Source organism: Condylura cristata, unplaced genomic scaffold, assembly GCF_000260355.1.
Source record: "Condylura cristata isolate star-nosed mole 26May11 unplaced genomic scaffold, ConCri1.0 scaffold00016, whole genome shotgun sequence".
In the NCBI taxonomy this organism is placed as follows: domain Eukaryota; kingdom Metazoa; phylum Chordata; class Mammalia; order Eulipotyphla; family Talpidae; genus Condylura; species Condylura cristata.
Window position 1 is genome coordinate 14,451,979 of NW_004567117.1, and position 15,532 is coordinate 14,467,510.

The 15,532-nt window shown below is 36.7% G+C and overlaps 1 protein-coding gene across 4 annotated transcripts in view; it reads right to left on the minus strand.

Moving 5' to 3' along the window:
* The window catches only part of ZNF521 (zinc finger protein 521), a 281,396-nt gene that overhangs the window by 249,079 nt on the left and 16,785 nt on the right, over positions 1-15,532 (minus strand). For all 4 annotated transcript variants that reach the window (XM_004683796.1, XM_012725910.1, XM_012725908.1 and 1 more), the window contains one exon: positions 1,548-1,727. In XM_004683796.1, the coding sequence (XP_004683853.1) occupies positions 1,548-1,727 (180 nt within the window). The remainder of the gene's footprint in view (positions 1-1,547; positions 1,728-15,532) is intronic.

Here is a 15,532-nt window from a genome sequence, read left to right on the forward strand (position 1 = left end):
GTGGCAGACCTCTCCTGACCTGCCCGCTGCTCCCCTCAGCAGTGTACTTCGTCAATCTGCCTGCTCTGCTTCCCACTCTGTCTCTGGTGAATCCTATCACCCTCCGCATCTCTGGCCTGTACCCCAGTTCTATATGAGTAAATAAATAAATTTTAAAAAATAAAATAAAATAAAAAAATAAACAATGGGCAAATCAGGTAAATGACATAGGAGAGCTCTTCTGTATTCAGTTTGCAATTATTCTGTAAGTTTGGAATTTTATCAAAGTAAAAATTACCAACACTCCCCCTTTACTCACTCTCTTGCTCTCACACACACATACACACACACAGACACCTTGGTCAATGTTAACACAGGCTACATCAATTTCTGAACTTATCTTCCAAATAATGATAATGGACTTACTCACTATAACCAATAACCAATTCTTACTCACTATAGTAAACTTACTCACTATAACCAATAACCAATTCTTGAAAATACACAGTGCACTTTCATAAAGAAGCATACTTAACTGGATTTAATCCAAGATTTCTACAATAATATGTTCAGGAAGCCTAGTTAAAATGAAGCATATTAAAATCTTGCAAAAATAGCAATATTCTGAAAAACAGTTGGAAAACCACTTATCTAGTAAATACATTTCCTAGACATGGTTAAAGAAAGATTTGTGCTAGGAAGTCTACAAATGAATGCACAAACATTCAGGAGCAATGTCAGTTTTAAATATTAAAAGAAATATGACATGAATATCAAAAAAGCTATCTATCTAAAAGATTTGTTAAAGAAAAATAGTAATCTAAAAGATAGAAAGCTTCATTTAATATAAATTCTTGCAAGATATATTTTGAAAGAGGCTAGAAGTTAATAAGGAGGGTTTAGGTTTTGGTAGCCATTAAGTGAACACCGATGCTTCCTGGTATATTAGATTTGGGTCTTCCCATGTATTGCATAACAGAATATCCTTCATGCCTTGGTGAGTAGTGAATCAGGCACCAGGCAAGGCTCAGAGAATGCAAGATGCAAAATTGACAGGTCCTGCCATGCATGAGCATTTAATGAGGGGATGGAAAAATAAACAAGTATAAGGAAAAATTCTGATATTCAAGAGTAAGCATCGGAACATAAAAGGCACTTAACACACGCAGAGAAGGATGAGAGAAAGATATAAAAACTGAAATAATGAATGCATGCTAAATTTTACTGAAACAATATTCAAGAGATTAAAAAAAAAAAACACTATAATTTAGCCATCCAATATTAGGTTCTGCACCCTCATAAGCTCACTGCAGTTCAAAAAATAAAATGAAAAGGACATGAGAACCTACACATTTAGTTACTGAAATCTAGTTACAATTCAAAATGGAACCAAGAATTTTGCTTGCTATAAACCACCAGCCTTATTAAACTTATCTGCCAGCATTTCTAAACTTTCCTATGTATTCAAGAATGAAACAATCAGAAAACGAAAAAAAAAAAAGGATCAAAATTGAAAAAATCAGAAATAGAGCACTATGAGAAGACAAGAAGTGATAAGTATTGTTTACCTGTCAGCTGACATTGATTAATCTTGTGTTCTGTGATATCGCTCAGTGATTCGAACACCTGGAGGCAGCTGTCACAGCTGTGCACAGCTTCGTCTTCCAACTCCTCTCCGTCTTCCGGCCTCTTCTTACAGTCTATTGCCTCTCCATCTTCAGTCTTGTCTTCAAGTTTACAGTTGGGATCTGAAAGAAAATCAAGACCTTAAGTATGGGGTTTAAAGACAGGTTCTTTTAAAGTAACATTTAATCACCATGCTACCAAAAACAGAAAACATCATTTTCCTTGAAGCTGCAACAGGGGAACTTTGTTTCTGACTTTCTATACAGAAGAATCAAAAATAAGTCTTCCCTAAAATTTTTTAATTCATGATGAATGAAGGTTTTTTTTCCTTTTGTCCTCCACCATCTCCTCTTTCAAATAATGGGCCCTCTCTCACTTTTTGGTCCTCACTTAAGAGATTTTTGCCTAAAAGAAACAAAGAAGTCACTTTTAAAATTAACCCATCTCCCATGTAAAAAGGAAAAAAATACTGAATTTCAGAATAAATACCTTTTCTGGTAAATACACTTTTTCACGGAAAATTACCAAAATTAACTGAAAGTCTAGAATAAGCTAAACTAATTACCATAGGCATGAAATTGACCTTTACTTATAAACTGGTCAAAACACACAGTTATCCCATTATTTGGTAGACAGAAATAGCAAAATAGGCTCTCACACACAGCAAGACATGCTTCCAAATACAAATTCAAGTATTAAGTAAACTGGCATGTCCCTTGCTTTTAAAACCATCAAAAATGAAACAATATGAAGAGCAATTATAAATTATAATCATGTCAACAACTTGAGTTGGCAAGATCAATACTAAAAAGTTAAATAGTGCGATATTTAAAAGTAGTTCCATTCTAACCCTAAGAATGATATCCATATAGCAAGGAGAATAAATAAACTAATGATATATTTTACTTAGGGCTCAGTAAGTAACATTGTGATTATTTATACTGTCCTTGGACTCCTTTTAGAGAAGTGTCCCCAAACAACCTGCAGCAGGAAAGCAAAGGGAGAGAAATTAGATCTCTTTTGGGAAATTCGGAAATTAGGATAATGTAACCTATGACTTGATTTATGGGACATTAGTTTCTTTTACTTTTTTTAAAGATTTATTAGAATCTTTAAATGTCTAGAAGTGGTTTTCAATGAATTAGTTAATAAAACAATTATGTCAAGATACTTAACAAATGTGTGCTATCTGTAGTCAACTGTTTTAAATATGGGAGGATAAATATGTGAAATGATAATCAAGAATTTACAGAATCAATCGGGCCCTCCCTGGTAGCGCAGCGGGTTAAAGCACAGCACTAAGAAGTTTAAGCCACTTCCGCATGAGTTCAATCCCTGCCTGCCCCAGAGGTGATCCACATGGCACAGCGGGCCTCTCCTGACCTGCCAGTTGCCCCCCTCAGCAGTGTACTTCACCAGTCAGCCTGTTCTGCTCCCCACTCTGTCTCTGGTGAATCCTCTCACCCTCCGCATCTTTGGCCTGTACCCCAGTTCTGTATAAATAAATAAATAAATTTAAAAAAAAAAAAAGAATTCACAGAATCAAAACCAGCCAAAATGTCCTAGAAAAGTCATTAAGTCCCACTACACCACATCCTACTCTCTAGAAGTGCTTTCAGATTCTTCAGGTAGTGCTAAAACTTGCTACCTTGCATGTAACATATTTCCAGGAACCTACTTCCACAAGTCACTCTACTCCTTTCTGCTGGCAGTAGTCCCAAGGTCTTCCTTCGTGTCCACAATAGCTTAACTGTATCACTACCCTTCAAATGATTCACATATGTCAAAATTGACATGCATTGCAATATATGTAATAATCTCTTGGGTTTATGAAAAAACAGAATTCCCATCTCGAATAGCAAGTATTCCTGTCTCTTTGGTTTGGTTTGGTTTGTTTGTTTGTTTGTTTGTTTGTTTGTTTTAAATAATAACATAGTGTTTAAGTAAATTGGTAATTTGGGTTGGCTTGCCATCTGGAAAATTATTATCTCAACAGTCTACGCAGTACCCATTTCAATATACTGGGGTATAGAAAGCTCATTCCTGGGGAACTAATCACAGATATTTTTTGTTGTTCTTGTACTTTGCTCAGCACAGCACCATGTTAGGTGAGTGCTTAGTAAATATTACTTAGTGAAGATGAGAAGGGAGAGGCAGGAAGGGAAAAGAAAGAATACATTAAAAAGTCCTTTAGAGTTATTTTTTCTGTAAACGGGGACAGACCAGGTTATTTCATTTATTTACATGCCTACATTTCCCAAACTGACACTAAGTGACCTACCACATCTGACATTGCTGGTTTCAAATGTTTCATTAGAGCAACAAACACAACAAATGGGTGATGATTCAAAGGTCTCCAATAAACTAAAAGCAAGTAGTAAAATGTTACCAAATTAGAGAGTCATTTGGGAAAATAAGTATCTGTCCAAACTATGGTGACCTGGTCCCCCTACCATTAAACACTTTTTGGAAGGCAGCAAACACAGCCTGAATACGATTAGTTGTTTAGCATGGGTTTCCAGGTTCTCATAAAACTGACAGCACTCAGGGAAATGTGGGTGCTAGGATTGAATTTTAATATGATTATTTAAATGCTATGCATCAAGTTTGCAGGCCTGTTTGTTTTTAAATAAGGAGACACTCTGAATACTTTAAGTAGTATGCAGAGGAAAATGATAAAAACTTGCCTTCCTTATTATTCAAGAATATGGTGCCTTTACACAAGTCCAATATCAAAAATATCAAATAAATAGAAATGTATGCATGATGCTTTAGCTCTTGAAAGCTAAAGAACTCTAGTCCATGTTTCTGACACTGTAGCTAGTTATTAAAATGAGGGTCATTTTAAGACTAATAAAAAATATTTTTGCTTCCACTTCTGCATTTACAGATAGAACCCTTCAGGGACTGAAGTCACTCAAGCTTATTCACTTCTGCTGCAACTTTAGAATGCATGCTCCAGCCAACTGGCGAATCTGTTTTTAGGTCACCACTTAAAGGGACCCTCTGGGGGGGTGGGTGCGATTATAGCCTATGAGGCCTTGGCGTAATGAGTGCTGGAATCTCAGTCTCTCTCCTAGTGAGTAGATTTTTTTCCAACTTTCACTTTCATGAAGAATTCTTTCTCTTCCATTCAAAAGAGGGATGTATTTGTTTTGGGGGTTTTTGTTCCTAACCTCAGTTGATGTAGGAAGATTCTAGAAAGCTTATATTGTCAACCATTTCTTTCCCACAGGTGGCTGCACTTCAATAATTGCACATGGTCTTAGTTATGTAGTTTTTACAAAGTCCTTTGAGATTCAATCATAAAAAATAATTGTATTACTCTGCTAGCCATTCAAACCTCTGACTTCAACCTAAGGGGTTATAAATACAAGGTCCATGCCTCTAAGTATTGCCCTGCCCCCAATACCATTGCAAGAAGTACAACTGTTCTTCCAATTCTATTGTTGTGCTATAAACTCACCCAAGGGCAATATTTTAAATAGTCACATAATACCCAGTGCACTGGAACTAAAAACCCCTAACTGCAGATACCACCCTCTGTTTTTCTGCCAGAAAGGGTGCTGACCAAAAGTGATCTCACCTACACAGCACACCTTTCCACTAATTCCTTCAAAAGGATGCAGTGGGCAGTGGATTTTATGTTCTGGCTTGGATAAAAGGTTTCCTTTCAGAACAAAGACACAGTTACAGGTATGCCCCACTTTTCAAAAGTTAGCCTTACTCCACTTCACTTTCCTAAAAGACCTACATGAGTGACTATTTTGACTATCCAAGAGAAATACGAAGTGGTTTTTCACTTTTACAATAAAAAGACAAAAGGCAAATTTATTATTCATCACTAATTTTGCAATAACCATCGTAAAGGCATTATGCACCCAGAATGGCAAGAGTGGCAGCACCAAGCTCCTTCCCTGCGAATTACCCTGTATGGACCTGGTGTTTATCATATCATTCTTACTCTTAATATGTGTTGGTGTGACTTTAGATATGATGTGTTATTTGGTATGGTTTGGTAGGTTATGGGGGGGGGGGGTTGTAAATGCTCAAAAATGTTCCATATAAATCAATGATAATTGTGTCTTTATGCCATGTTGGCTTACAAAAACTTTCATCCTTGCGCAGGGGCCATGCTAATCTTCTCTGTGTCATTCCAATTTTTGTATAATGTGGTGCCGAAGCGAGCACTGGCTTACAAAAACTTTCAAACTTTCATAGGAATGTTCTAATTTTCAATAGTAGGGGAAACCTGCATCTTCATAAAAATAAATGGCAGTTTTCTGTTTCCAATTTTGCTAACATTACTTATAAATGGAAATTTAAAAGAAGCATGATTTTCCTCTTCTTATGTTCTCTGGCAGGTGGTTCTTCCTTTCTTCTCATCCTCCTCTTCATACGGGTTGTTATTGCTGCAACTTGGCTTAATAAAATTACAAGTTTGGGGAAAATGAAAAATTGCACTGTCTTAGAAGTGTTGGAGGCAATAAACCCACGGACTTCAATTAATTTCAACTGTGGGATCAGCTTAAGGCCAACCAGCAGAAATTCTATTCTGTCCATGTAAAAATGAGGTTTCACCACATTTACTTTTTATAACCTATATAAAAGTCAAGTAAAAGTAATGAATATCTAAAAGCCATCTCAGTGGACTGGCAAAGACTATCTGTATTCTTGAAACTCATCTTACATATTTCTCTCTGTGCAACAAGGATCCCATGCCTGATCAAAGCTAAAATGTCAAACCACTGAGAAAACAGCCCAATTTCCAATCCATTTCACTGCCTACAAATGGACCTCCTTCCAAGCCACTTTTGCATGGAAAAGCACTGGCAAAAGAAAGAAAAACTAAGAGATCATGTGGTTATAATTATTACCAGGCAAGGAATATTTCTGCAGCTCAGTGGTAAAGTAAAACTCTGTCGCTCTCTGCTCCCAATAGTGTCCATCGCAAAACAACTGCCTCATTAAATCTCTGCAGTAAGATTAATATGCCGTAGCTGCACTACATTTATAACTTGGTACTCTATAAAAAGCACATTTAATGGTAAGAGCCAGAACCTAGATACAAAGTATTACTATAAAAACTTCTGGCATGGAGTACACAGTGCAGGCCCTTTTTTCAGGAGATATAAATGAGGCTTTTCCTGGTTAATTCCAAGCATGAAGTCCTACCTTAAAAACCAGAGTCACTTTTTATGAGAATGGCAGAAACACAAGATTTTGAGGCTGAGGTAAATATGAATGCAAGAAGATTACTTAACTAAGATTGGCAAGAGATGAATGAACCGAAAATACCCCACTTATACACTCACGCAAACTCAAACTGGACTGTTTCCTAACATTTTGTTCTCTGGCCATAGCCAGCTTTTCACCAAATTAAACAACCATGCAATGAATTACTCAATCTTAAATCAACCTACACAGTGCCAATAAGTTCAAAAAACTACCAAGTAAAATCTGCATGTGGCCTGAAAAAAACAAACGAACAAACAAAAAAATGAGTCTTGGTTTCATCAAGAGGAACACAACCTCCTGAATGCTAGTTACCAAAAACTGTAAAAAATAAGCTACTAGTGCACCAATAAGAGTATGTTTTTCATACTTTAAAAAGTGGCCTAAGTTCTTTCTTCCAGGGATAACTTCTGAAAACAAAAAGACCATTATAACTCAGTGTCTTATTTGAACAAACTCTCTGATGAATAAATAAACAATTTATACAAATGCATTCCACTCTCAAATCTCCAAAAACCACTACAAATGATGTGCCTCGGGTTAAACAATCATCTTGTGCCAAATAGTAATTAATTGTCTAATGTGGTTTTTAAAGTTCACATGTGTACACACAACTAGCTTTCTAGAATTACTGACATATTTAGAAGACTTGTGCCAAAAAAGAAAATCAGACACTGTCTAAAGCACTAAAAGCACCCCTTTCTCCTACAAGTGCATTCACTGATACCCTTTCACGAGTTTTAAGAAGAGGGGAAAAGTCTACCTTCAAGACATAAGGAGTTAGCAAGGAGCGGAAACGTACTTACTTTTCAAAAACCATGGGGCAGGATCTTTATTTCATGCTGGGCTCTAGATAGGCATTCGAACTTGAAATCCCACAAGATGAAAACAGATTTAGGGAAAATAAACCTCATACTGTAATAAAATGGCAAGCAGTCACTAACGAAGGAAGGCAGTGTTACCAGACTATGCAGCCAGCCCACACCCGCCTGCTGATCCACTGCCTCATTTTTTCCTATGGTCAAGAAAAGGTAAACAAACAAATAAAAACATAAGTTGGATGCCGAACGATGAGCACCCTGGAACTGTGGGCGTGGAGTGCCAGGGCAGCAGTGCCATTCCAGACAGACACCAGCCTGGTACCCACTGATCCAAAGCACACATGTGGCCAAGGACAAAAATGTGCTTTTTAAACTTTCTTTTCACTGTTTATTTTCTAACCATTCTATCTCTGAAAGCTATTAAACTGTTTTACAGGAAGGAAAAAAAAAAAAACTCTTCTCATGTACTTGTTCTTTTTGTCTATAAAACCTTCTCAGACAGAAAGAATTATCTCTATATTAAACAAAATCACACTGTTGAAGTTTAGAGTTTCTGTGGTTTTGCTTGATTGTTCTACAGGTCTATTGTGGTCCTTTAAGACCAAAGAGAATTATCATAGATGCAATATTATCAAGGAGAACATGCCAAACATGAATTTATTACACTCTTCTATCTACAATGAAATTCCTTGTAGGAGGATGTTGAGTGGGAGGAAATTAGCCTTGGGAGAGGTGAAAACATAAAACAACACATACACACATATGCACCCTTTGGAACCAAATAAAGCTTCTCCTTTCCCAATCAGAAATCTACCCAAATTCTTTCTTCTATTTCTTCTCATCTTTAACATGAAATTTAGAAGAGAGCAATTTCAGCACTCCAATTTTCATATACAGAGTTATTATAAACGTATGTCATCTTAAAAGTCATTTAACCTTGCAATTGAATTATCATGACTCAAGTAAATATTCACAGAGCACGGTGCACTAACAGCCATCTAAGTTATTGGTCATGGCAAGTCTAACACCTGACCCCTGTCCCACAGATCTTGCAACCTACTGCATAGCTTTTCCAACTGGTAGGGTTAAAAGCATTTCAAGAGTTTGAGGAATCTGATTCTTCCAGTCCTGGAAGAGGTCAGGTACAACTCAGAATGGAGGGTAACTACAGGCTCTTCGCTCTCCACTTTCCCAAATGTGTTATTCAAAATTTATTTTTTTTCCCATACGATGGGCCATGAGAAGGGTTGGCAAGTACTTGTACAAAGGGAGAGAGAGAAGAGGACATCAATGAGTCCAAAAGTGATAAGCACTCTTATGGAGAAACTCACACGCAAGAGGCATTTATTGATAAATAAGACTGGGCACAGCAGGGAAATTTTACCAAAAGAAGAGAAGCGAGGGCTACGTTTTGAAGGATAGATAGTAACAAAGACTAGTGGAAAATGGCTTTCCAAGCAGAAACATATGCAAGGTCACAAATGGTTAAAACAAGGTAACTTCCGGGAAGTGTGTAAGTTGTCATATTCAAATGAGGGGACTTGATAGAGCTAACATGTAAGAGTGGCTGAGGGCAATAACAGAAACAAGACTAAAAAAAGCAGTTGGTCACTAAGGGACCTGTGTGCAGCACCACAGATGTCACGAGAAGACATTAAGGAGAGTGACTGATCTGGTATACATTTATAAAAGATGTCCCACTGGTAACTGGGAGGCAAAGTTGGAAAGTGACCAGGACTGGAAGGAAAAAGTCTTGAAATTATGACATAATACAGAAAGTGAAGAGAGCGCAAACCCATTCTGTAAAGGGAGCCACTCCAGGAGGTAGGAATGACTGAGAATAAGCAAGCAAGCAGGAGCTGTCTCAGTGAGTGGCAGGCACCGGGAGTGGGGGAGTCATTACTCTCTTGAACACAGTATATTAATCAAAGCCAATGAATTGCTTTTCGTGTGATTTCCACTTCAGATTTCATCTTTTATCCATAACCCCAATAAATCCAAAGCTGGAGACTGGAAAGAAATATCACAACCATGCCAGCTAACACTTTAGTGCAGAGATTTGCAAGTTTCTACCACTTCTTGGGACTTGAAATGTGTGGCAGGATTCTTTTCCCTTTAGTCTTATTTCAAACACATGCAGAGCCCAGGAAATATACATATATCTAAAATTTAACTGAAAACAAAAACATTGATTCCAATCTCTCTCATCCTATCATTTTTTAAAAAAATTATTAACTGTTAACTATTAGTTTAGGCACATTAATAATGATTTTGCATGCAGTTAATGACCTTTTCACAAGATAAAGTAATGGCACAAATGACTACTATCAATATTGAAGTTTCAGCAGTGAACTAGCCAGTGTTATTTTGCTGTTTGCTGTTGTTTTGGTTTTTTGTTTGTTTGTTTCCTTTTGTTTTTGTTTTGTCAGATGCCTTTCTGGCTCTTGATTATTCCTATTAGTCTGATACCTCCATGCTAAGCATTGCTGGCTAACTGTGAAGGGTCTGTTGACACATTAAAATTTCAGAGTCCCTAAATTCCTACAAAGCAAATAATCAAAACCAACTTCTGTATCTCCTTGCTCAATCTTAAAGCAAGCCTCATAGACCCTTTCCTCTACCGCATATTAAAAAAAAAATTCATAAAATATTTTTAATATCCCAATAGGCAAGTACTAATTTCTCTACAGCAAAGATATTTTAAAGCTGCTAAAAATACACTCTGTGGGAAACCAAATTATTTAAAATTACTTATGTATAGTAGTTAGCACATAATGACCAAATATACTACAAAATGCTTCTTAGGACAACTACAACAATAAATGAAACATATTTTTTGAATGTAGGACTTAGAGATTTGGAGGTTTGGGAAAGACTCTGGTTATTTCCTCTTTAAATGTAAAAAATCAGTATCAGCTCTAAGAGCACAGCTGGGAAGCACTATTCCACCCCAGCAAAAGAACACCTGGGGCAAAAAGCCTTTGTATTCCAGACATCACACCCTCTGATACTTTCACCAACTGTTCTTATTACTTCAGCTATTGGAGATAACACCAATCCAATTTTAACAATATTTCTAAATTGGACACTTAAAGTTAACTATCTGAACAATTACTGAAACACTGGCTTAGGCAGAAAGTGTTTTCTTCTGTTTTGAAGGAGAAAAATTCTCTTTCTGGGATATAACTGCACATCCAAGCAGACCCATGTCCCTGGTCAGCTGCACTCCCAAAATATTACTTAGGATAATTTGTTTTGAGACAAGAAGAGAGACTGCACGCACATATTTTTTATTACAGTGTATCAATTTAAGTGTTCTAGGTTATTATTAGTTATTGTTGCTAACCTTATTGTGCCTAAATGGCAAATTAAATTTTATCACATGTATGGATGCATAGAAAAAAACCACAAGTATATTTAAGGTTTGATACTAACTGTGGTTTCAGGCATCCAGTGGGGGTCTTGGATCATATCCCCCAGATCAGGGGGATATCATATTCATCTTTACCTTTTGAGAAGACACACTACAATCTCATTCACAGGAATCAGTCTACTATTTCTCTCACTCCTCTTTATTGTTTCATTTCTTGTCTTAGTTGATTATTGGGGAGTTCCTTTTTATGTTATAAATGTATTTTACATTATTCTTCATTTTGTACATTTTTTCATGTCAGTTGCAATCCCCACCACCACTTCACCCATGTGCCACCACCATAGTCCCATGTGCTCTACCCACCCCAGTTTTAATCTTGTTCCCCTCTCCTCCCCTGTACTCCCTCATAGAAATAAATTTTAAAAAACTTAAACACACATTAACTAACAGCTATAAACCAGAAGTTCCTTTTTTAAAACTGCAATGATACCTTTGAAAGACAGGAAAATTTTAATTTGTCTTAAGGTTGTAAATGAAACACTACATCTTGTGCACAGACTATCCTAATAAATGGAATCCTCCCACCCAGGAACATAAAAGAGTTTGACTCTTTGCCTTCTTTCCCTTTCAGAGCTTCCAACTGGTTCTCAAACAAACTGAGAATCAAATTGCTATTAAATTAAGTGGAAAATAATTTAAAAACCAAATTTTAAAAGACCTTTCTTTCCTTTCCGAACTAGCACATAAGCGGAAAGTCAGCATTTCTAAGAGTGAAAGCCATTCAGAAAGATAAGAAAAGTGGTTTCTAAACAACTGCTTTGGTAACATGATGGCTCACCAAAGGAGAAAACAGAAGAAACACCTATAAAATAAGGTACTTGTTTGTATAATAAAAAATCAGAGCAAATAATGAGGTTATGATTTATGTCTTAAGGGCTATTACAAAAAACTAGAAAAGGTTTATATATAATTGGGAAAAAAGAAATTCATTGGTTCTCTTCAAGCTGGGCTAATAAATTTTAAAATACATACAACCCTAAATGTCTAAGGTTCCTTCAGTCAGATAAACAAAGCAAGAAAAGCCACACAACCAAAAATAACCTATAAAAATAGACCATTATTGATTTAGTACCATTTCTGCAACACTTGCATTAAGGAATGTGAAACAAAAGAACTATAAGGGCATCATTTTTTAACTTTTTTAACTGTACTTTTCCTAGACCACAGCAATTCCCTCATCTTCATGAGTTTAATTATCTCTCTAGTTGTTACTCTACCTTTTCAAAAAAAACTGGATTTTAAATCTACACCTTTTTCTACAGAATAGACAACCTTGCCAAATGGGCATTTAATCTGCATGTATCTGCAGACAAGTAATAAAGACACCCGTGCCATTAGCATAATCAATACACAATTTACAGAGCTACCCAGATAGAACTGAAAGGGAATATGTGTGCCATTATCTTTGTAACTATAAATTAATAGTCGTTTGTAGAAATATGTTCCCACTTACATGGTTTGATCCTGACTTGTCAAGATATGTGAGCATATATCAAATATATTTACAGCATATATGTTTATATATATGCATATTTTAAATGCTGGTATGTTATCAGATTTATACTATTTATATGAGTCAGATTATATCTTTTATTTGTAATCAGATTTAGATGATTTATTATCAGTAACTACTCAAATATGCATAAAGTAAAATCAACTGAATCAATCACCCATAGGAGAACTGTGTGCTCCTCTAATAAATAAACACCCATACTTAATCGTTTCTGAAACACAGTTTTCAGTGACTCTACTTAAGAAAGGAGTAAGTTCTGGGAAAGTAAGGTCAGCCGGCCAAGTTTCATCCCATTTTCTTTAAAGGATAATAAGGAAATTCATCTGGTCAACTACTTCCGCTTATAATTTTTAAAAATACAACCCTCTTGAAAGTTTTTATTTTGCCAATACCACATTAAAAAAAAAAAAAGTATGTGCATCTCTGAAATGTCATCTATAAAACATTAGAATTGGCATTTTTTTCAGGAATGATGCAGTGGTAACCAAGTCCTTCCCACTGCAAGTCCTTCCATCTCCAGCACCAACATCCACCAACCCTTGCAATAAACTGATCCCCAACAGATATGACCACCTCTTTGTTGCAGCAAAGACAATTTGTGTGGAAAAGTGGCATTTTTCAAGTAAAAGCACACAGCATAGCTTCTGGAGTTTTTAAGCCCATCAGTAGGAAAAGTGAACTTGTTTGTCCCGTAACCTCTCCACACAGTGTATTTACAAAAGTTACGATGAGGTTACCAGGAGGTTTTTCTATCCAAAGACAGATCCATTGCTATAATTTTGTGGGCACAACCAATACTCACTTTTTCCTCTTAACTCACATTGGTGAGCTCCACCCTAGGAAGTCTCATGACCTGTGAGAGGGAGCATCTGGAGGAAGAAGTGTCAAAGTGTACCTACTCTCCATTAACAGATATTTCTGAGAAAATACTCGCTGAGATTTCACCAACATAAGATAAACATGGCTGAATCCCTCACTTTAGCACCCCCTATCATATTCTCTAAAATAATTCCCACGTCAGCCTTCTGAGGCAGGCAATTGTTTTATCAGAAGCCAAAGTCTTTAATCACACAACTAAGGATCTGTCAGGTTCCCACTACTTTCAATACTCTCCCAGATGTAAGTGACTAATGCCGCTTTTTTTTTTTTTAACAGAAATAACTTTCTCTAGAGGGGTGGAATAGGAAAGAGAACTGACATCTAAATAGTTAAAGTAAAAGAGAACAACAGAGAAGAAAGATGGTGGTCAGAGGATTCATTATTTCCACCTCTTTATTGGGTTTAAGATTGTCCTGGCTCCTTCTATTTGAGAATTATGAGATCAAAACCTACCTTTTTTAAGTCAGAAAGTCTATATTCTTTTTTTTACTTCCCCCATACTAAGTTGATGAGACCAATGTCTGCTTGGTTCCTCATTTATAAAATGGAGATAAATGACACACGATTCACTTATGACCAAAGAAGACAGACACACATCACCTTTGGAAACTAGTTACCCAAGTACCCAAGTATAGAACATCCTCCAAAAATAGTGAACTCATTACCCACCTTTTATTGTACATAATGGTTACTGAAAGAATATTAAAGCTCACACAACTCCTCTTAGGCTTTTTCCAAAGCGGGAAGTATTTTTCTTAGCTATATAAAGAGGCAGGGTAACAACAGAACTCTGTCACATCTCAGGTCTTTGTAGAAAAGAAAAACATGAAGAGGATAGAATGTGTAAACTTCACCCATAGTAAAATGCTGTCTCTTGTCAGTAACTTGCTGAGAGCCAGATCTATCTTAGTTAGCTCCAGCATTTACCTAATGCAAGCATCTCCTGCTTTACAAAAGCTTGTGTTACATGACTCCATTTTTATGAAAAAACCTACATTAGTGACTATTTTCATAAACCAAAAGGAAACCAAAGAAGATTTCTGCTTTTAAGACAAAAGGTGTACACTGAAAATATCTCAGCATCAGTTTTTCAGCAGCCAACATAAAAGCAGTACACATCAGAACAGCAGGAGTTGGCACCTGGGACCCCCTTTCCAAGGAACTATTTTATAGACTGGGAATTAATCACAGTGACTCTGCTTTTACTAACTGCTAGTATTCTTTTAGTTTTCATGTGTTATTTAGTAAGTTATCTGGGGTAGGGGTCACGGAGCACTCCCAAATGTTTCTATATAAAGAAATGGTAATGGCTTCTTTACTTCACCCCATTTTGGCTCACGTACGGCTTCATGGGAGCACTGCTTTTGGATAGCAAAGGAAACCTCTACAGCAATTCTGTGAGGCAAATTCTTCCCATTTTATTGGCAAGAAAGCTGAGGCTAACGAAGTTTCAGTGACATGAAGGATGAAGGGCAGGTTCATCTGTCATTGGGCCTTCAGATCAACTCACAGGACATTTTGCTTGTGCAGACAAGACTGAAAGCTGAGCCCTTGACAGCTAAAACTAGCAAAAGGAAGATCTCCCTCACACTCATTTAGTTGTGAACACAGGATTTTGGTTTTGTATAGAATCTAAGAAGGATGTAAAAGCCACTTATCCTTCCATATTCTAGAATGTATGCAGCCATGCAAGATTACTTCTAGAATTAGAAATCAAGAGAATGAGACTCTCCTTCCTGTTCTGTCAAAAAGTCACAGTGTAACCTGAAGCATGGCACTAAGGCTCTCAGGGACAACCAGGCAGATGTGTGCTCTACTGGCTTCGCCTGCTCCAAAGTTTCAGAATCAAGTCCCCCCCTGGGAACAGCCTGCATCTCTCTCTACTACTTACACTTAGCTCTCCCTTAGCAAGAAGCTTCAATCCCAGTTATGACTGACCTATCCAGAAACTAAATGCCCCACCTGAGCCCAACATACTATTTTTAAATGTTTTCTAGAATACTGATTTTAAATTTCTTGAAAAAGCATTTCCTTTGTCGCTTAGCT